The sequence below is a fragment of the Rhyacophila brunnea genome, unplaced genomic scaffold (genome assembly GCF_057557595.1).
Source record: "Rhyacophila brunnea isolate RB1 unplaced genomic scaffold, BYU_Rbru_1.0 scaffold_6, whole genome shotgun sequence".
Taxonomy (NCBI): Eukaryota; Metazoa; Arthropoda; class Insecta; order Trichoptera; family Rhyacophilidae; genus Rhyacophila; species Rhyacophila brunnea.
In genome coordinates this window covers 10,634,359-10,658,448 of record NW_028233276.1, presented here as the reverse complement: position 1 = coordinate 10,658,448, position 24,090 = coordinate 10,634,359, and the positions used below count along the sequence as shown (strand labels likewise).

Sequence of the window (24,090 nt, the reverse complement as noted above, 5' to 3'; positions counted from 1 at the left end):
CACAATGATGTCATATGACGTCATGTCGACCGGACGGCTTGGACTCGCAAGTTCTAACATAGGGCCCCTGGTGTCGTAATGAATTTGAATTTACATGCGCCTGTCAATTACCTAGTGGTCGCAGCCATGATTTATTCTGGATCGGAAGAGTTCCCTCGTGTCAAGCCTATCAGGCACCATTAACGAGAGGTGCAAGACTAGTCAATGTACTCCCCAAAGACGTAGACATTTTCGGTGACGTGCTATGTATTTTGTATTCGAAATTTTATTTTTCCGTATAAAATTGTACTATGTTTTTTTATTATTTTATAATAATGTATTCTTTTCTTCTCACTCGTGAGGGTAATATTTGTTATAATGTAAAACTCGTGTTGTGCACGTCTTGAATTTAGATTTCTTATGTCCATAATGTTTTGTTTTATTAAATAAATAAATATTCAAGGTGTAATATGATCATGGGCCCCACATCGTGAAGCAGGTCCCCAGGCTAGGATCTTTGGCAGGGCCCCCTACCTATCGCTAAGAATAAAGGAAGTATGTACGCGGTAAAAATAATCTGTATATTTAGTGTTTTATTGTATATTTTAATACATCGCTACGAATTTTGGAGATGTCGAGTGATTGATACACAATTAAAAATTGTATCGTATAACTACATAACTTTAAATATTTTTTTTACTATTAAAGCAAATTTGTGATGTGTGTTTATCTCACTTATCTGGTTGATTCGCCTCGCCGGGCCCCCAGGCTAGAGCCCTATCAGCACCCTCCTTTGTGGGAGACATGAATATGATACAAGTGACTCAGGATTAGGAGATACACTGCAATCTAATCGGATGTAAGATGTAATCAAGAGATGAAGAAGAATTTGATCAAATCAGGTCAAAAAAATATGAGAAAAAATGAAAAGCAACTAAGTATTCCCATATCCCTTTTTTCTTTTAGGTCATATAAAAATAAATGTAATCTAGCATAATCCCGGCAAATGCCTATTCTTACTGTACGTGTACAGTCTACGTGTAGACTCTGCATCAGTGTTTATTAGATGCGTATGTATGTAGAGTTAGTTATACTCGACAGAAGACACATTTCCCACGGATATGAACCGGCTGAGTGAGACAGTAACGGTTTAAGATAAACTGTATCAACATTACAAGTAGGCATGTACAAGGTTTTGCACAGTAGGTGTCAAGTGTAAAGAAACGTAACTATGTATCTATGAAAATAACGCTAATAATAAAATCGAAGGAACTAGTACTAGTTTGTTGATACCAAGACTTTAGACTAGATGGAGTTAAATGAGTTTTTCTACTGCTACACTTGATACCGATTTCTCTATTTTTTTAGTAACAATAACAAAATAAACATTCTATACGTTGACGCATCATTTTCAGCATCCTATTGACATTTTCTTATTATACACGTAGGTATGAGTTGAATGTTTAAGTGTAAATTTATACAAGTAATTGAGCAGGTCTGTCCTTTCAGTCAGTTATAATATAAGCTATATTAGTAGTATGATGTCCATAAAATGAACATATTTTGTATTTTAAATAGTATGTATGAAATAACTAATAAAACAATACCATCAAACTAATGGATTTAAGTTTTGTACTATTACATTTCAGTCGTTTTTTGCGACCCAGGTTTCGCCTTTCGGCATCTTTTAGCACTATGTGACTCGCCAAAAGGTAAATACACACTGTGAGTGTAAAAACAACAACTCAAATGGAATTAGAATTTAAATTCAAATTCCATCAAGTACCTTCGGTCAATAGTATTAATAATGGTAATGATACCATCATTCATTACCATCCATTCGTAACAAATTCAAGTTTCAAGGTTTATCTTGACAATGTTAAATCGATATATTTAATGATTTATGGAATTCACTTGCAATTTTTTTACAGATAAATTGATTAGATTGATTACAGATGAAGTGTAAAGTTTTCATACGATGAATCTGCAATGCGAAATGAATTTTAGCTAATTTAATTGTTAGTTTTAGTATTTAGCACTATTGTACATTATTAAATTTCCGCGGACCGTCTTCTAGATAATTTTTTCCTCGATGTCTTTCGTGGATACCAAAATATTTAATACGTAAGATCATGTATTGTCTTGTCTTATAAAACTGCAAAATCCACCGGCTATTTGCTGAATTACCATATAACGGTGCTTGCGATCTTTTCGGCAACTTGGTATGAATTACAAGCGATGTGTAAACATGCTGACTGTTTATTCAAATTCAATTTTATTTATTTGTTTAGATGGAGTGAATATTACAAATTATAAACTCAAGTAATACCTACATTCAAACCAGAGCATGAAAAATACATAGTAAAATAAGTAGGTATTAATAACATAACTACAGTGTGATAAAAAGTGATAATAAAAAAAGTACACACCTTGGCTCCCACATCCTGCCTGAAACAGCCCCCAGGCTAGGATGTTTGGTGGACCCCCTACCTATCGCCAATGTTAAGGGCAGTTTGATGTTATACAGTACAATTACTCAAATGGTAGGTATACCGCGGAACCCCATGGTTCTGGGGGTACGATTAAGGGTGTTCCGTGTACTTTTAGCGATTTTTTTCTACTTTTCAATAAATCCATTTGAATTATTGAGTTGTTAGTACTCGACGTCATATTACAATGCACTCATCGCAACCCCTTTTTATGTTCGTCAAGTAACATTCGACCATTCGCTATTTTGAATAAATAGCAATTTTTATCAGTCAGGAAACACACATTATAAAATAAAATTCTACATGTGAATTATCATTTAATTACATCAATCATATCTCATCAAATTGCATCGCACACCCACATATTTTATAATACCAATACTCTCAAGGAAGATAGCGCCGCAGGCAAATTTGTGGTGTCTGTTAATCTAACTTAACTGGTCGACCCTCCGCATTGGGTCCCCCCTAAGCCCGGGCCCCCAGGCTAGAGCCCTGTCAGCCCCCCTTTGTGGGGGTCATAGTACACACACCGAATGAACTAAAGCTAAACTATCCAGACCGTATCTCACGTACATTAAATAGCATGCTAATTGTATATAATGGCCACCTGACGGGCAACACCAGAACACAGGTATTGTCCTCCGAATTGGCATCACCGCTTGTAGATATTATGTTTTGCAACACAAAACTGACACTCCCGATATCTAAGAATTACATACGTCTTACTAATCAGACAGAGTTGCTCAAGTCGGTTCAACCAGCTGTTGGGTCCATCGGATCGTCCGACCTGATCACCATGAAGGCAATTTTTTTTACATTTAGAAAAATTACGGTGATAATTTGCCTCTACGTGCGCCTCTCTCCCAACTTAACTTCATGTATATTAAGTTAAGCACACTTTAGTGTATGGTAACCAGCTGTCTCAAGTAACGGCTCCTGAGACATTTTCAGTCATAAAAAAATGATGCATCATATTCAAACGCAGGGTCCCGTGATATCTCGATTAAGACCGGGTGTGGTTTGGTGTGCCATTAACTTCAATATCTAGTAGATATGACAAATAGTTTAAATTTACGAAATACGTAGACATAACATAAAGGTCTCATCTGACAGTAAAAATTCTTCTGAAACCTCTCAATATAATACTCACTATCACTCCCCTCCATTTTTGGTAAGAGAATATTTCAACTGTCACTTTTATTTTTAGTTTCTGGTTTATCGTCTGCGTTTTAGGATTTGGAGGTGGATAATTAAGGCACCGGAATTGTGATGGAAGCGGCGAGTTTATTTACGTTTATTATACTATATGGTTACATTTTTTAATAATTTAATTCTACGGAGGGAGAAATGTACGCGTTCGCGATTTTGCTGCTTGTTGCGATCTCCGCGCCATCTTGTGATTTTTTCCAACGAGAGCCGTTGGCGAAAGAAGGCGACGTTGCAAATCGTCAACGGTTTTACAAAATTTACGGCATTGCCGGCTGGGCTCTTTTATTATTATTTATTTTCGTAATCAGCGCCTTATTATTTGCTGGCTTCGATACCGATTCGGGCGTCTCCAGATACACAAAGACATCCCCAAATGGGGAACCGTACGGGGGTGTCACATCACCTATGCTTGGGGCTGAAATGCCGGAAGAAAAAATAATATGATGTATCAGTGAATTATTAAGATCCAATGTCGCACATTCAATTACGGTGTGACATTATCAGAGATCTAACAGAAGTATGTATTATATTGTAAAACAAATTAAATTAATCCATGCGTAAGTAGCTAGGTATATCAAAATATAGAGTAGAATGAGTAAAGCCGGGTTAAAAAACAAACTTCGGACAAAAATCATTCTCAATTTTCCAAATAAAATTAGATTACTATTCGACGACAATGAAAATGCTATAAAAGGAAAACTTAGTCCAGCTGGTGGCTATCGCAAAAATAAATTATTATGACATGTACTTACATAGGAACGTGCTTTTCAGAAATACAATATAAAGAACTAAAGGAAGTCATAGTGAAAATCCTTGACACAGTTTTATACATTTGCAATAGAAAAACAACTTAGCCGTGCTTATTAAATTTGATGAGTAATGGTATATCAGATTTGGTGAGGTTAGCTGCATGGTGAGAAATGAGAACTATTATTAAAATCGTAAAGATAACTTAGAGCGGAATGCACAATCTAAGATTTCGATCCTAAAGATAAGTCGCCGAAAAGCATGACTTAACTATAGACAATCCTGAGTATAGAGTTAAGGAATCCTTAACCATAGACTACTTTTGTTATGAACACGCCCCCTTCTCTATTACCATTTACCACTGACAGCTGCTGTCAAAATAAATTCGCATGTCTATAAAACAGTCCATACACTCAAATTCATTTAACAATGTATCTCAATATGGATATTGATAGTGTTAATTCGTTTGGCATGTACTTGCAGAATATTATTTTACTTTTATACGCCAGCCTGTAGAAATACAAAATGCCAGGTGAGGAATGACACTTGACGCTAGTGTTACCATGTTAAAAAAATATCTTACGGTGCCTGTGGAATCACGTATAATGACTTATAACGGAAACTTAAGAGTATTATAATTAAATATTATTTATAGTTATTGCATTTATAAAATGCAGTTGTCATATTTTTGTCATCGTTTAACAATTATAAAATAATTTACCTAAACTATAGGAAAGAGAATTTTTAAATATGGTATTATTTTCAATAGAGATGATCTTAACTAAGGACAATGTTTCTGCATAGTGTTTTCTGCTAAGGAAATTTTAGTCATGACAAATGTTTCTGTATTTCGCTCTTACTTATTATGAATAAACAATCAGGGTTATTATTTTTTAACATAGGTTTTCACAAACAAAACTTAATAATTACCATTTTCAACACTAAGCGGAGCATTTTCCCATAAAGACTGGATGTTATATCAGTGGGGAAGGGTGGATGCAGGCTGTTAAGATCCGCCATAAATAGTACACACTAAACTTTGTCAGTCATACGTATTTGTTATCATTTAAATAATACTACAGTTTACAGATAGTGTAAGTTGGTTTTTAAAATTCAATTGAACCCTGCGAAACCAAGCCATAATAGATAATAGTCAAAAAATACTCGTATATCTATAAAATATCTAAGATTATGAAACTAAATCATAGATATTTTATAGATAAAATAATATTTTTATCTATTATAATTATAGTTTGGTTAGGCAGGGATGAATTTAAAAAAAATGTACCAACAATATGTGTAGGTAATATGTATTCTTAATCCAATACAAAATAACCAAAAACACAAATAAGTGTGAATGAAAAAAGGGGCACAATTTTGTCATATCGCCCAAAATAAACCAAAACTATTATGGTTTGGTTTAGGCAGGGTTTAATTGATTTTTAAAAAGTAACTAACACCATCTGTAAATTGTAGTATTAATTCAATAAAAACAAATACGTATGACTAACAAAGTTTAATGTGCACTATTTATGGCGGATCTTAACAGCCTACCTCCACCCTTCGCCACTGGGTTACATTAACAGATTTTCTACGAGGAATAATTTTTAGACATTCGTTTAATTCAATGGGTACCCATACTAATAAATACACTGGAACAAATACACATTTTAGAATATTGTATTCAATTACTACCCATGTCTTTATATAAGTAATATTATAATTATTAATGTAAAATGTAGTTTTGTGTACGTTGATAATATGTCTAAGCCTAAGCAGACGAAAACGTTCGTGATATTTATTAAATTACGTCATATATAAAATAGCTTCGTAAATACTTTCTTTTGGGAATTTCTTGTAATGTTTCAAAAGCTTTCCCTAGTTATATATTTCCGAAGAATAAAATAAATCACACGTATTTTATTATGTTCTGTTCTAACCTTAGTCAGTACTTTTCATTTACACGATTTATCAACGGTGAAGTCGGAAAAGAAAATAAAGATACCTAACATAGTATATGAATTCCATATCAACCAGACGTGTTTGCTATTTTTTTATTTATAAAATACTATTACATAATATTATACCGAAGTGATCACTCGGGTAGGGGGTAAATTTATTAAAAATAATCATAATAATAAGATGAATAGTGGCTCGCTGTAACTACAGGAATAGCGCATCTGTACGTTGAAAAGTACAAGTGGTAGGATAATAATGCATAACGAACAACACACTCAGTTCGGATAACAGATTGTATCCGTAATGCAACGCAACGAGCGATGCGATGAGACGAGACGCAACAACATTGAGTCAATGTGCAACAAGCAAAAAGAGAAAGAAGACAAACATTTTGTTAGGTTAATTATAGGAATTGATGACTGTTTCTATATTCAAATCGGATTGTTTTGCGCAACCAGACGTTGGTCTTTGTACATATTACAGACTTGCCAATTAACAACGTTGTAATATCATTTTATAACGTTACTGGATTTAGAATCGATGTTCTTTCCAGAGATTTGGAAATTGGAACGGACCATTTTTTAATTGCACCACTTCAAGTTTGAACAATATAAAAGATAAAAATAACTTTTTATACACCACGTTTTACATTTTATGTTGAATCATATAAACTTAACAATTCTATGTATTATTAAAAACTTTTTATTGTACTTGATAGAAATACTGAATAAATATTATAGAATATTGAAATGTCATTTTGACATTTCAAATTGATTTCCATAGTAACTCACGTACATATTAATAATTTAGTTAATAGGACCCACTTAGCAACCGACAATAATAACTTTCCATACAAAACAGAACTAACTGAAAATGAATTCAATTCTGCTTAAAAATGGAAGTATTAAAAGAATGCATTGTCGTCGTGTTCTGATATACCTATTCTAAAAGTTTCAAATGGCAAGCTAGTCGGGAAGTTAGTTAAAAACCTTCAATCGTCCAATACAAATCTTGGACAAACAAGAAAAAAAATGTACTGGGCACACAAGAAAAAATCTGTATCGGACAAACAAGAATACAAGCTAATAAAAACGTGGTAATAATAAGTAATGTGTCTATAATGAGAATAAATAAGAATGTCTGTCAAAGTTTAGTGTGCACTATTTATGTCGCAACCTACCTCCACCCTTCGCCGCTGTAAATTAATTTATATTTTCGGTTTTATATCAAAAATAAAACAATTGAAAACATTGGATGTTGCAGACAGAGTAAATTATTTTTTGTTTATTTTGGCAGCAAAATCACTTAAGTACGTTTTTTTTAAATATAAATAACCATGCCCTTGCTTTTTCGTACAAGGTGGTAGGTATTACGTATTTAAAAAATATATTACTTACAGATTGCAATAAATTGCGACAGGCACACATAGTTTTCTCTCTGTTCAATTATGTTCTAATGGAATTGAAAACAAAATATATTCAATTTTCTAGGCAACCATAAATAATTTTCAATATGAAAATGAGATAACATCTGATTTCATTGGAATAAGTAATTTCGCGGTTCTTTCTCGTCAAACCCAGACAGGCATGAATGACGTAAGTATGAAATTTTCAAGAAGCCGCAATTTTGTGTTATTTTATTGCGATACATACACTGTATTCTCTTCCCCTTCTCTCGAATCGTGGCGAATATTCAGATCGAGAGAATAAAGAGAGAGAAACAATGGCGCCATTGTTCGCAAGAAAGAGTGCGTACATAACACAACGAGAAGCAATAAAAAGCAAACAAAACGATATTCTGGTAAACGGGTAATAATTTATACCGCCAATGCATTTTGCAAGGACGGTCGACGAACGCTTCGTAAACCTACTACGACTACATACCAACTAGTAACTGCTCAGTGATGAACTAAGGAAAACATAACACAGACTTTGTTTCAAATTTACATTAATACGATGTTTTGCCAGGAACTCAAAAAATTAAATATTAAGTATTAATTTGTATCGTCGAATCTTAGGGGTACATTGGTACGACCGCGTTACTAACACCCGAGTTCGTGAGCAGACACAACAGCCTTCGGTGATTGAAGTTATCACGAAGAGACGCTTTACGTGGCTGGGACACGTATTCCGGATGCCGCCAAAGACCCTTGTGGCACAGTATCAAGGGTTCCGTCGCCGTGGCCGGCTCTCCCTCACCCTGCAGCGGTGTTACAAGAGCGACATACGTGCTGCAGGTCTGATATGGCGGGAGGCGCAAGAGTTGGCAATGGACCGAGGGAAGTGGCGCCAACTTGTGCTTGCCCTATGCCCCAATGTTGGGACGTGACAGGTGGAAGACGAAGAAGAATTTGTATCGTGAATAAAACGTTAACAAGTTTGGACGAACGGTGAAAGAGGGAAAATGTTGACCAACAGTAAATTGTATCAAAATAATTACAAGATAAAAAGAACTTTTTATATACGTTTTTAAATTTTCTGTTGAATCATATAAACTTGACAATTATATGTATTAATAAAAACTTTTTATTGTACTTGATAGAAATACTGAATAGAATATTGAAATGTCATTTTGACATTTCATATTGATTTCCATATTAACGCACGTATATATTAATAATTTAGTTGCTAGAACCCCTTAGCAACCAACAATAATAAATTTTCATACAAAACAGAATTAACTGAAAATGAATTCAATTCTGAATAAAAATGGCTAAAAGTATTAAAAGAATGCATTGCCGTCGTGTTCTGATATATTCTAAAAGTTTCAATTGTCTAGCTAGTCGGGAAGTTAGTTAAAAATCTTCAATCGCCCAATACAAATCTTGGACAAACAAGAAAAAATCTGTACCGGACAAACAAGAATACGAGCTAATAAAAACGTGGTAATAATGAGACAAAAAGTTAACATCAAATTAATAAAAACATCATACTAAAGTAGCACAAACATGTTCTTTACGAATAACAAGGAGCAAGTCTTATTTATCGGCCATTTATTTACTTAATACAGCGTTATTCAACCGGTATGGAGGAGCTCCCCAGGGAGTACGCAATATGTCGCGATAATCAAATATATTTTAATATTTTGTCGCAAAGTATAAAGTGCCACCACTGCCACCCATTTAATTTCATTGCTATACAAAAAGCGCGAGAGTTTGTTGAGCAACACGAAACGCGTGCACAAGCACACTAGAGGTGGGAAAACTGGTCGATTTTGAAGACTAAGTATAGGTACTTACTACCAGTATAAAAAATACTTAGTATCGAAACTTGTTCCAAAATACTTACTAGTATTTGGAATACTATATAGAGCGTTTTGCGTGCGTATGCGACAAAAGTCTCATACTCAACTGGAACTAAAACCAATTTAGTATTTTTGAAATACGTATCGGCTCAGGGAACTCAGACTGCATATCGGCTTCAATAGAATCGCTAAAAATACGCTGAGCTATGCTTTTCATAATGTCCCATTTATTATAAAATTTTAAACACATTTTAAATTTATGAGTTGTTTTTCTGTTAGATTATAAATATTTTTGTTAACAAAAATTAATAACAGTGATTTTTTTAAATTTTAAACATGGTTTGAGCGGTCATAATTATAACAAGCCTAAGCCTGTGCGTCATCTCACCACTGTGCTGCGACACAAAATTTATGACCTATTGTTTATACATTCGAATTCAATAGACTAATAAATTAAAATATACCTATATTCAAGTGCTATCTCGTTCGCGCGCATTTAATGTCAATAGTGTTGAAAGTCTACCAACTGGCGAGGGCACAGAACAGCGACTCGCGATGATATCATTACAAGTTTCTTGGAATAAGTTTATTGGGCCACACATACTGAGTATGGGTAGTTTCATCCGAGACTCGAGTACACAAACTGGTGACAGTATTTCCAACTCACCTCTAAAGCACACGACAAGGGTTTTGGCCGCACGGGTGCCAGTAAAATATTGTCTGAAAACATTCTGAATTGAATATCAACGGAGCACGGAATTATATATTTATAAAATAATCTTTAATAATAATGAAGAAAATTGCGCACTTTTTACTATACGTGAAATAAACTTTCTTGAAATATTGTACAGTTATGAACCAGTTCATTTTCTGGCGACTGGTTCTTAGGACTTTCGCCACCCCCTAAATCCTGCCACCCTGGTGTTTTGCACCCCTATCACCTTACCACCAATTAATAGCGCATTAGCATCTGTTTGATTTTGATTACAATATAAATAACTCAAGTCTAGAGGTTTAAAATATAGTAGATATACATAAGATAAATCGACAGTTTATATGAGATACAACAATAAGAACCAGATTCCTCGGGGTTACGCGAAAAAAAAAGTTGGATAACGCTGACATATTATGCCGGGTCCATACTGGCAACATGTCGCGCGACAACATCGTTAAATTTTACGATAAGTATGATAATTATCGTAGCATTTAACGAGGTTGTCGCGCGACATGTTGCCAGTGTGGACCCGGCATTAGAATTAGACACTCACACAAACTGAGGATTCGCATATTACTATAAGTGTTGAATTACGTTTGCGTTATATAATTCTATAAATTTTCGTCGTAATCTTTAATTTTTCAATTATTAAAATAACAGTAATCTGTCGCAGTAGCACATTACGATTGCAATTACCTGCGTTATTTAATTAAAGAATACATCTTTTTAAGCTTAAGCTATGACTGGTGACTAAGTAATTACTAATTAGTAAGAGACAAAGACCCAGGACTAACTGCGTATAATTAGTACTTACAAGACAAGACAGTCGGGTCAGGTAACACAGGTCAACGCTCCAAACAGACAGATTTTTGTTAAAATCTTAATATTTTAGTCTCACAGATTCAACATCTTGATAACTTTATAATTTCAGAAAATAACCAGACTTATTATTATGTACTTGTTTAAAAATTACACACGATTATAAGATTATAATGTTAGAAAACGTGCTAATAATCCCGTGACTTTCATTACTTTCATCGAAATAAGAAAATATAAATCTACACACAATAACTTCAATTCTTTCAATGCCTTCTAGTCGCCGAATGTTCTAAGGCAGGGATGGCGAACCTATGGCACGCGAGATGATTTTGCATGGCACGCGAATGTTTTATTTTGAAGAGAAAAAAATACTATTAAGTATATATTATATACCTAACCTATTTAAAAAGTTTTTTATATATATATATTTTTTTACAAATAAATATATAAGTACAAAAGTAATGACGACATAGCCATGCGTATTTTCTTCGATTTTCCATATTATGTTTACTAATAGATGCGCAAACGGAAAAATTCAAGCATGCATCAAACGACAAATCGCATTGTATAAAAAAATGCATGCCAATCCTTGTCAACAATAACCATTATAGTGCAGGATCCCATAGAATTTTCGTATACTCGTCACCGTTTTAGCAAAACCATCTATGTGCACTTTCTCAAATTGTGCAGGAGAAGGATAAAACTGAATAAAAAAATAATGTTACATTTAAACATTAAAATTATGAAGAATGCTTTATTATAATCAGAAAATGGTCTAAGATTATTATTTTGTTTACAAAAATCTTTTATTTTTAATACAAAAATAATAAAAATACAGTTTGTGATGTCACATAAGTTGTTTTGACCGTTTTGTAAATACACATAGTTTAATTTATTCATCAAAATGTGAATAATAATAAATTCATGAAAAACTGTTACATAAATAATAGTTGAAATATACATAGTGTGTTAGTGATAAATTGCAATATCATTTTATTAATTATTAATGCAATAGTGAGATGATATTATATTTATAAGTTCGTTTACTTTCTATTAGCAGGTTTAAATGTTAGGTTATCGTAGAAATAGTGGTGATCTTTCTCTATTACACTTTTTAATTCCTGAAGATGTATGTATTTCGACTGTGATATTGGCAATGATTCATTATATATATTATAAAAGCTGTTGAATCTCGATGTTTTTTCTCTCTAAAGATATAACTTAGAGCAGTAGCGAATAATTTATTTCGGTTTTGATATCCACACCCATCCGATATTAGAATTATTTCATTGTATTGTCCTGCTTTCGATGAGATGAGACAAATTCATTAGAAGATACATTATGAAGAATGTATATGGTGAAATTGTGTAGTTGCAGCTTTTGTTTATAATACATTTGTGCCTGTGTTTTGGACATAGCAGCACACTTTGGAGATCCATTGTGATTACTAACCGTCCAGTAATACTTCTGGTACTCTCCTTCATTTCATTTTTGGTCTTCTAGCATCTTTTTTTTTTTTAATAATGTGGCTATTGTATTCCATTTCTGAAACATTCTTCATTTTATAACTACAGCATATGGCAGTGATGGCACACTGATCTTTACGTGGTTGGTGGATACTGATTTTTTGGTGGTAAATATACTGGAGTATATTCAGCTGCTTTATGACCATTTTCCAGAGACCATTTTTTATATTCATCATGCATTTGTATTTTGGATCGGAAACACGATTCCACATACACCCTGGAGGTATTTTCTCTGCAATAATGGGTGGGAACTTTGGAATTAGATCCAACCATAATGTAACATTTTTCCACAAATCTCTCCGTTTTGATTTTTGGTTGCACTACCAATTATTTATCTTCAGTCAGATTCTTATTACTTGTCATTGTTGCTTTCAATTGGCCACTGTCATCGAGGCGTTTGTAGTTGTTTATCCAACTTTTAAATTAATTCTCGCCTATACCCTATTGACCATGTAGGCATCTTCCAGAAATTATTGAATATTTCCTGTCTCTCTTTTTGAGAAAGCATCTTTCAAACCGTCGTGCAAGACCATAATGCATAGCATATAACATAGAAACAAACAATGTGTAGCCAAACTGTAAAAAAACATTACACTCTCGATATCAAAATACCATCTTACTTATATGTTACTATAATATACACATAGTTGTTTTTGTGAACCGTGGTTTTTGAACCTTACACATAGCTGTTTTTTATTTTTTGAAATAACTTCGGAGCGAGTTTACCCAACACATAGATCATTTTACTGGCCTATAGAGAAAAAAATAAGGAATGACGTGGTATTTAAAAGTCATTTTTGATAAAAGTGACACATAGATGGTTTTGCTAAAACGGTGACGGTATGTTCAATATATATTATCAACTGAGGGTCCCACTGACTTTAGTTAGAAATTCTTCCCTTTCAACCGACATATGTGCGCACTTCCAGAGGAGGTGATCGGCATCCTGCAATTTCTCACATGAGCAAGTTGAAGATTCTATTACGCCTACTGACAAAGCTTGGAGACACCCTATATTCGTCTATACTCTATGCGAGAAGGCCGAATTTTGAATGCGCGAAATCGTTATTTTTCTAATTATCTTTTTTTATATTATCGATATAAAAACCGGACCGGATAACCTAGTGTGGTGGTCTGGGTAGCCTCCGGGAAAGGCGAAGCAGATGAAGAGCGACTGAAGCGACAAAATGAAAGAGCTGACTGGGGGTAGCATTTACTCTGCCCTGGGAGAAGCAGAGGATCGAGAGGGGTGGAAAGTCTTGGTCGCTCAAAAGATGACAAAATTTCATCGTGGTCACGATCGTCAGCCACGAGGGAACGCCAAAAAGAAAACAATCATCAACTAAACGATTTAATAATAACAAATGAATGTGTATTTTTAATAAAATATTAAATAAATTAGGTTGTGGGTATCATTGCTAAAATTACGGTAGAAAATTTAATTTTGTTTGAAAAACCATTTATTTCGCAAATTAAGTAGGTGCGTTATTATTTAATTAATAATATATTATATGTATATTATGAGGTTCGATTAACTATTATTTTAGCTTTAATTTGATAGATATATTGTTAGTGGGTACCTATAAAGTAATTACAGGTCGAGCCAGGTAAGATTTCGTAAACAACGAAATAAGGATGTGGAGTGTGGACCACCTGGCCTTAATTCTAATCTAATTATTAATTATTTTAGACAAAGTGCAATCATGACAACAATATTATTATGCGCAAATGTTTAGGCTCTGCGAAAGGAGCTTACCTTATTTCATACAATTCGACAGACCGGCGAAGGATGCGTGGCACAAAGTCCATATGAAAAAAATTCAGAATTATTTTACACATAATCCGACCTTTATTTACGTCAAGACAGATGGCGCGCTGTGGTATATTTTTTAAAACCTTTGCAGATTGTTTTGTAATCTGTGTAGTACATTCCTACATATACGACATCTCTCGTTGACAAAATGTGATTATATAAATACATATGTCAATATGCAATTAAAAAATATTTTTCTTAAGAAGGTATGCTTTAAATAATCGCCTAGTATGGAGTCTTCGCCACTGACGGATACAAAATATAGCTAAAACAATAATTAATTTAGATACCTACTTGATTTATTACAAATAGTGTCAAATTCCTTTCCGGATAATAAATTAATTATTACAACCACATTATGAATTATGAATAGTAGCGCCTACTATAACTACATGTATTACAATATTACTTATATGATTCGAATATGGCACAATCTGCCGCATTTTATGTAACAAGAATTATAAAGAATTTACGCCGTTGAAAAATATGTTTTACGTAATATTTACCTACTGGCCGTACGTACTGTTAGATAAAAATTTATGCAAATACGTGCTTAGTATTCGGTTGCTAATGCTCTGTGAGGCCAAAAGTTGACCATGTTAACCTTTGAATTAAATAATTAGTATATTATGAAGAAAAAACAATTTTACTATTTTATTAACTAAGTAATTAAGTTTTATACATAATTTTAAACAACCTCAGAAACATACCTACCTATTAAATTTTTGTAAACAAATATTTGCGCTGAGTGGAGCTTGTGCGCCCATTAACTCCGCATGTGATACCCCTTATACCAGTGGCGAAGGGTGGAGGTAAGCTGTTGATCTGTCATAAATAGTGCACACGCACACTAAACTTTGTCAGTTATACGTATTTGTTTTCATTGAGATGAGACTACAATTTACAGACGACGGTGTTGGTTAGTTTTTAATATTCAATTAAACCCTGTGAAACCAAGCCATAATAATTAATAATAGGCGAAAATACTCGTTTATCTATAAAATATCTAAAAAATTGAAATTAAATCATACATAACTTTGGATATTTTATAGATATAATAATATGTGTTATCTATTATAGTTTGGTTTAGGCAGGGCTTAATGAATTAAAAAAATGAACCAACAATATGACGTGTAATATGTATTCTTAATCCAACAAGAACAAATTTAATACATTATGAAAGAAAAAGTGTGCACAATTTTGTCGTATCGCCAAGTATACCAAAACTACAATGGTTTGGGTTAGGCAGGGTTTAATTGATTTTTAAAAACTAACCAACACTATCTGTAAATTGTAGTCTTAGTTCAATGAAAACAAATACGTATGACTAACAAAGTTTATTGTGCACTGTTTATGGCGGATCTTAACAGCCTACCTCCGCCCTTCGCTACTGCCTTATACATATACCCCGCAGTCATACCGCGCCGATTGGCTTCTACATTTACCCACTACGGCGTAAGATTCGACAGACGTGCGAGGGTCGAACCCATCGTTCGGTGGTTCACGTAGGCGCAGACGCTTATGGCCCGAACACATTACCATCACGTCACGTGTAGACACGCTGAGATAGACATAATGAATTACTATCTCTATCTAGCTAAAATAATAGTTAATCGAACCCATATAACATAATATTAATTAAATAATAACCTAACTAAGTTGCAAAGTATACTGCTTTTTCGTGATACGATGGTAATGTGTTCGAATCATTTCTCGCAACTATTGTATTCCAGGTGCTCTGAAACAATGTGTTTGGTCTGAGTTATCAAATTCCGTTAATGTTGGCGACCAAACTTTTGTATTGTCGAGATAGGTTCCGACATAAACTCTATGAATCGAAGTTAATACTTTGATTAAATTATAATGCATTCGATAATGAAATGATGAAACGATGATAAAGCGTGTATGACCCTATATTCATCTGAAAAAAAACTTGAATTAGTATGTTTGCAAATAAATATACCTACATGTACTAACTTTTCTACTAAATAAAAAATATATTAATGCTACTTACTTACTGTTATTAAATATTAATTTTATTAAATAAATATTGTAGATTGTAGGTAAGTAGGTATATCTTTCCTTATAATATAATGTATTTTCAATAAAAAGGAATGCAATATACCTACACACTTAATTGTCATGTATATTCAGCATTGGATAAACAGTAATTTAATTAAATAATATAATTTAGATAAGTGATGCACAACTATGTTATGAATATGTGAAAAAAATCTTAGCACATCTGTTGCACATCACTGCATTATAAATACATCATCGAAATTAGGATGAAATTTCATTTCTCACTTTTAAATGGGATCAAAATGTTAAACATAACATTAAAAAACAGCGACCTCACTAGCGCAGCACTGAGACTGAGTTTCATCTTGTAAATATGTAGGTACCTGAATAGTAATAGTGAAATTATCTGGTATAAGTAAGTTATATTTAATAAAATATAATAATATACTATCTAGATTCGGGAGAGGATATACGTCACATGTTCTCTATGCAGCCAGGGAACATAAAACGGATAAATTGTCAATACTGATGAAAGGATCAAGCCATATGCAACTACTTACTATAACGAAACGATAAATTATTTCCACAATCGACGATACCAGCAAAAAGTAGATCCCTACATACCCGCTTTTCGACTACTTAAAATTCGTGGGTAAATTACTTTTTTTTTAATGTGTGATTCTTCTGTACTTGCATCAATACTGCTTACTTCATTATTATTATGTATGTAATATTGCAAGTCCGTTAATAATATGTGATTAAAAATAAAAATTAATGAATTATTCATATGGGAACCGAGGCGTTCATTTTTTATCAGAAGCAAAATGTTACACAAGTTAGTTATACTTTATACTCACCTATTGTCAGTTTAACTTAACTCATTGAATCTCGTAGGCACTGTTATCATTTCCGATAATATTAATTTAAAATAATGTGCCATTGCACCAATTTCAGCATACAATTATTTTATTAGTCAATATTTATACATATAGGTACTGAACCCGAAAACAACTATTATATTTTTACTCAAATGTTATTCAATAACTACTTTAAAAAATCCTACTATACTACGTAAATACACGGTCTATAATAGTACACATTATGAGACTGGGTATCCATAGATTTCACGCTTTTAAATTAATATATCAGGTAATAATTTGTTGTGTTTCTGATTAAGGATTCTTTACGCGCGTGAGAAAAATTATGTTGGTTTATTAACATCATTTTAGATCAAGCTGTTCAAACACTGAAACAAAAAAAAAGAGAGATCTTGTATGTCAGTCTCAGACAGAACCAGAAGCAAATTATATAAACGGCTAAAAATTAACACATTTTAAAATATGAAAAAAGCAGCCTGCTTGTGTCTTGCCTTTTTATCATTAAATCTCAAAATCAGTTTGCACCTGGGGTGTAGAGGTTTTATACAACCCTACAACTGACATGTTCTTGTCTATGCTCATTTCTAGAGCATAGACAAGAACGCAACGGAAATGACACAGTCGACATAGAGCGCTCCTAAAATGTAGTCGACTCAAGCAGCTCGCCGTTCCCTTTTAATATCACGTTACCCTTTTACTCAAAACTTAAATTAATATACTGTCTTTTCATAGTGCCGTGTAATAACAACCAATCTATTTGTGCAATAATATAAACCATACAAATACCAACTTGTGTTTCCGTTAACGCTGCCCATCACAATATGCAACACTCACGACGCAACCATCTGAACATATATACATAACATCGGGTGTAAGATTCAAATAAAACCACCCCCCGATAGGGGCCTCCAAGTATAAAACCGCCAATGTGTATGAAAAATTGAGTTTAATAAAAACTTAAATATCCACGCTTTATACTTATAGTGGGTACTTTACTTGATCAACAATTCATATAAAGCGGGAAACACAAGAATGAGGGAAGTGGGTTACCTTCTAGGTGTGGCTGTGAGAAAGTATAATTCTTGAATGTGGAGAAAATGGGATAAACTTAAACACAAACTTTCAATAGTTACGTATGTAGACATCATAATAATATGCTTAACAATTAATCACGTAAACGACATGCGCATTTAATATTAATGATAACAGTCATTCGGGTTCTGTATTTCTTGCATTTGATGGCCTGACTCATTGAGTCGTAAAGACGTACACCAAAGCTTTCGCATTTGTATCTTATTAATCTGTTAAGTATGCGATATAAACTTATCGACTGATGAAAAATATATATTTCAGTACTTAAGTAATAGTTTCACTGTAATCATTCGGTTTCCAGGTGTTATCGAGCGCAGTGGCGCACCCAGAGGGGGGGCCAAGGGGCCTTGGCCCCCCCCAAAAACATTGAAATTGAAAGCCAATAAATTAGACAAATAATAACACGGCAAAAAAATGATTTGAAATTCTCCAGCACCCTCTTTAGAAAAATTTCTTAGATTTTAATTTCTGACACAAAATTTTCGAAACACTAATGTCAGGTTTTTTTAGAAATCCAATACCTAAGGGAACTGTCAAAAAATTCTCGGTTTCCACCCGAATTCCGGAGTGGTGTAGGTCATGGCTGGGGAGGGCTGACAGGGCTCTAGCCTGGGGGCCCGGCGTGTCGAGTTGACCAGATAAGTGAGATAAACACACATTATAAATTAGCTTTAATAGTAAAAAAAGTCGCCTGCGGCGCTATTACACTTCATGACCATGAATATTTTCAATTACTTATATAATTGTGCGATATATTTTTTGATTATTTTGTGTCGAAACTTGACAGCTCCATTATTAAAGTAGATGTATTAAAAAATCGCCAATAATTCACTGTATAAGCACCCTTAATTTGAACTAAAACACAATTTGAAAAACGGTAATGTAGTGTTTCACACTGCATTTAATCTTAGCGGTAGGTAGGGGGCCCGCCAAATATCCTAGCCTGAGGGCCCGTTTCAGGATGTGGGGACCATGGTATAGGTACACCGAGTGCAATAGACAAAAGACCGACAAACGAGAAATTAAGCTGTGAAGAAGAAAAAGAGTCTATGGGACTAATTTACATTCTCCTCCTTGGGCCCCCCCCAATATTAAATCCTGGGTGCGCCACTGATCGAGCGTGCGGTATAACGAACCAACACCAACATAGGTTTTTGAACCTAATTTGATAATAAATATTTGAATAAGAGATAAATTTTACTATTTTGTTCTTTTTTAACAGTTTTGGCTCAAATAACCACGATTACATAATAATTATCTACGTAAACTAAGAAGAAAAGTTATATCAAGCCGAAATGATATCATGATCATCCATCTATCTAAGTATCTACTAATATAACTAATACATATAATGGAATTACTTATGTGTAAGGAAAGAGAATAATTTATAATTCTTACCTCTACTCCCAGGTCATGGTCAAATTAGTAAAATATAATATTATGTAGGCCCCTCCTACCTCCTAGTGGCGTAGCTAGAAAAATTGGGCCCCTATGCAAAAATCAATCAAGACACCCCCCTTCCCCCCCATTTCACTAAATAATATAAATTACCGATAGTACAAAATGAGTTTAACATGATCGTTTTTTTGTTAATGGTTGACAATAATTAAACTTCTAATAATTAAACTTTTATAGTATGGATTATTATACTTTATACGTAAACGGACAATAGGAATTGCGTATTATGTAATACTTAGTAATATTATTACCTAATTTAAAGTTCATCAAAAAAAAAATATTGCCTAAATAAACGGTTTCATATTTACGTGCGATATAACTACGTACTCAATATGTAATGGGCAATGACATTATTAATGGACAACGCACTCAATACAGTAGCTAGAAAGTAAATTCGCACATAGCGACATTCGCACATGTATAGGGTAGACGCCACGCAATTTCCAGTATGCGATATCACGCATCGGGAACCTATCACCTTTATTGTAATGGCGTTAGAACAGTGTTTCTAGTGTCAATGTTCATTTGAGCGAACCCGTTCGAACCGAACCATTCGGCAGACCCGACAAAAAGCATCGGGAATTTATAGCAATATCACCTTTATTGTAATGACATTAGAACAGATTATGCCATTCGGCAGACCCGGCAAAAAAATTGAGTGTCATTTTTTTCCAGATGCTTCGTCCATATTAATGTCATTGGTAATGGGTAATACTTAATTTGCATTTAAATTTAAATAATATGTAGCGGACTGGGATTTAACATCCCTTATCCGGCTGGGCCACAACGCATAGCACACTCTTGCGATCACAGCCAGCATTGACGTCCATGCGTTGCTTAGAGGTGGCACATTATAAACGGCGGCAAATGAAGGAACGAATACACATTACAATTTTTGAGATCAGTGACGATTTTCCATGAAGCATGCGATGCGGTCGCTTCTTCAAGAAAGTGCCAGCATCGTAGGTAAAGCAATAAAGAAGCATAAAAAGACCTGGTAGCCTATCGAATGTATGTATTGTAATACCTAATGGCGGCTTACCGCAGAGGCAAATTTTTCACATGGGGACCTCTAAACCTCCAGACTTCAACATAGGTACCTCAAATATCCTTGTTTGAGAGTGGATTTCATAAAATGCTCTAAACATCAGTAGAGGGTGTGATTATCGTTTTTTTTTCTTTAAAGATTAGGTAGTTAGGTAAGCAGCTACCTAACAAATTCGCATACAATTGAAGACTCAAATGGGGATTGTATTCTAAATCTGCCTAAGGGCGGCACTTTCCCCACGGATATCACTGTCAGCACAGCCATATTTTTTGCGTTGAGACGGCCCTGTACAACATTACAATTAAGTAAATACAAAGAAGTTGAAACTTCTTCCAGGTGGAGCCTTCTGTGGATTCTCTATATTATGCCATTTTTATATCCAATAAATAGGTACCAGGTACCTTACAAGGGTTTGGATGAAAATTAGAGTTCCACAGGTCTTTTTTGCCTTATTTTCATATAACTATTTAGGTTCAATTTAAGTAGCTATATAAAAAAAGGGTTTTCTTTAACATCTTTTTGTGTAGGTAAGTACCTATTTAATATTGTGTGATTAAAAATTAAAATAAATCCTGCCTGTTATATAGATAATAATATTTTTTGTTTTATTTAACACCTAATTAATCCATGTTTTCAACTGCTTTTTCATATTAATTTTTCAACTGTTGATTGCGGCAGTTGGTATTTTGAATTTTAATAAACACCCATAAATAAATTTGGAGTTTATAGCTTGTTTAAATTTAAATAGGTAGGTAATATTAACATTTTAATTGATAAAAAATATGTGCCTACACATTCAAATAGAATAAAACGACAAATTACCGACGTGTGTGTAGGTACTACTGCTGGATAGTAATATGTAAAAACCTAAAAACGTCATACGTACAGGTCGTTCGTACAGGTTGTTTATCCAGACTTCAGAAGGATGCCATTCGTGTAAGGAATTTGTAAGTACCCTATGCGTATAATATAGTTATTAATAACAATAACTGGGTCATTATCTACCAATTCGGTATGAAACAATTTTACGCATGTTGCTAGACAATAATTCGAAATAATAATATCAAATTTGTGGAGTCAGCGAATATAAAATTATTCACCTTTTTGTAGCAATTTTTTGATCGAAATTATAATATACAGACTAATTAGGCAGTATTTTCGTGAATTTTCGACACACATTGAATTGACTGTCTACACTCCACACAAACAAAACTAATATCACTACATTTTGTAATTGCTTGTATGTAATATAATTTTAACCCGCCATATAAAATTTAGATTTTTAATAGGAAATGGGTGGAAATATTAATGAACCCCTTGTCCCCTACTACCTACCTAAATCTATATTTTCTGAATAATTTTCAGCACTTGAACAGAGTAAAATAATATTCTTCCCATTATTATAAAATAAATAACATACAATAATCGGTAGACAGGTCACATCGCCTGGATAAAATATTTATTTACATTTACACTACACTTCGAGTCATATTATGCATAGTGACGTTTGACAGCTAATGCGTCTGCGTGCAATATTTTTCTTTGCATTTAAACATTATCCCGTCGCGTAAAATATTTTTCATTTTTGTTATTAAAGTAGTAAGACATGAAAGCGCACAAATACGCAATGTTAAAATAATACTTACATTTAAGTGACAATGACTGCAATAGAATATTTTCGCCACACGTTGTCACTTATCAATAACAAGAACAAAGTAAAGTATCCACAAAAAATACCAATAGCACAAACATCTACCAAACGAATGTGTTTTACGGTGTGTTTATTTGAAAAATATTAGATTATGAATAACCGGTAGACGTGAGAATTATAAACATACGACTACCTGTCCTTATCACTTTTTCAAAACCACTTAAACAGGAAGGACGGTCAAATGAAAATATAGCATTTATAAACACAAGCTGATAAGATGTCTAAAACTTTTAAGATAACTGTAGAAGACAACACTTCCTTAGTGCGCTTTTATTAATCACGAAATCAATTCCCAACGTTGTGATATTTAACATCAAACACAACCACCGATAAAATTAAATTGATCCAAAACGAACCTACAGATACCGTTGACGGCTGGTGTATTGCCATAGACATAGACAGACTGACAGAATGTGTAGATAAGTGTGTCAATAGTCGTGTAGAGAACATATTTTGTAGATTGCTCACTCTCTAACCATAGGGATACATAGTATCAAAACAAAACAATTTAGAAGTTTTATAAAAACAAAAGTTATTATGTAGGTAGGTACCTACCTTTTTATTTTGACTCGCGGTTACTGAATTTCAATTATCATTTTTGTGTACCTACTGGTTTACTTTTTGTGGATGTAATCTCTTCTTTTCATAATTGGGCCAATGAGTGATGGTCACAATATTAAAACATTTTCGTAAAAGTATAAAAACATAAAATTACGTTTATTATTTCATACTTAATAATAAGAAGCTAATTCTAAAATCATGACATCTTAATAATGATATTATTAGATAATATTTATAGGTAGGTAGGTAGGTAGGTACCTTTTCGTCATGAAAAATTTCATTAATAAAAGGGAATTTTAAGTAAGTACATACAAAGGGTTTTAAAAACTATTTATTTCATACTTATTATTTTGTAAAATATTTTTTTGTAGAAAAATCAATCATTATTAGTAATGCCATACACAAAATTTACTGAATTTTCAGGACGGGACAACTTAGACAAGTGGCAACTAAACACTGCGAATTCAGCGAATTGCGATAATGGGTGACGCGTGATAAAGGCGAACCCTGAGGATTTCGTGTAAAATACTTGTCAAACTAATCGTCTAATGCCCCACAATTGCTTGTAATTGTTTCATTTAGATATTCTTATAATTGAAAATTGCTGTTTAGACATACCCGAGTGACGATGGCGGAAGAAATTGGGGAAATTGTAAGCTTTATTTTTCATGTTTCGTATCAATTTTAATATTATTGTGTGCATCTGCCTACATTGGTTTTATTTCTCATACAGACCTTTATTCTTCAATTATTGTCTTCAAGACATTATCTACTATCTTTTAAATATCCGATGACTTTTTTTTTGCAAGTTGTACCTATAT

General features: G+C 33.4%; 2 protein-coding genes across 2 annotated transcripts in view; one reads left to right on the top strand and one right to left on the bottom strand.

The window, feature by feature from the left end:
• Wdr62 (WD repeat domain 62) overlaps nucleotides 1-23,060 on the bottom strand; it is a 282,962-nt gene extending 259,902 nt beyond the window's left edge. Inside the window, exon 1 of the mRNA XM_085956946.1 lies at nucleotides 22,842-23,060. The gene's annotated coding sequence lies outside the window, so the exon portion shown is untranslated. The remainder of the gene's footprint in view (nucleotides 1-22,841) is intronic.
• A 669-nt stretch (nucleotides 23,061-23,729) lies between these two features.
• su(f) (cleavage stimulation factor subunit su(f)) overlaps nucleotides 23,730-24,090 on the top strand; it is a 34,988-nt gene continuing 34,627 nt past the window's right edge. The window contains exon 1 of the mRNA XM_085956673.1: nucleotides 23,730-23,921. Within this exon, the coding sequence (XP_085812799.1) occupies nucleotides 23,898-23,921 (24 nt within the window). The 5' untranslated portion in view covers nucleotides 23,730-23,897. The remainder of the gene's footprint in view (nucleotides 23,922-24,090) is intronic.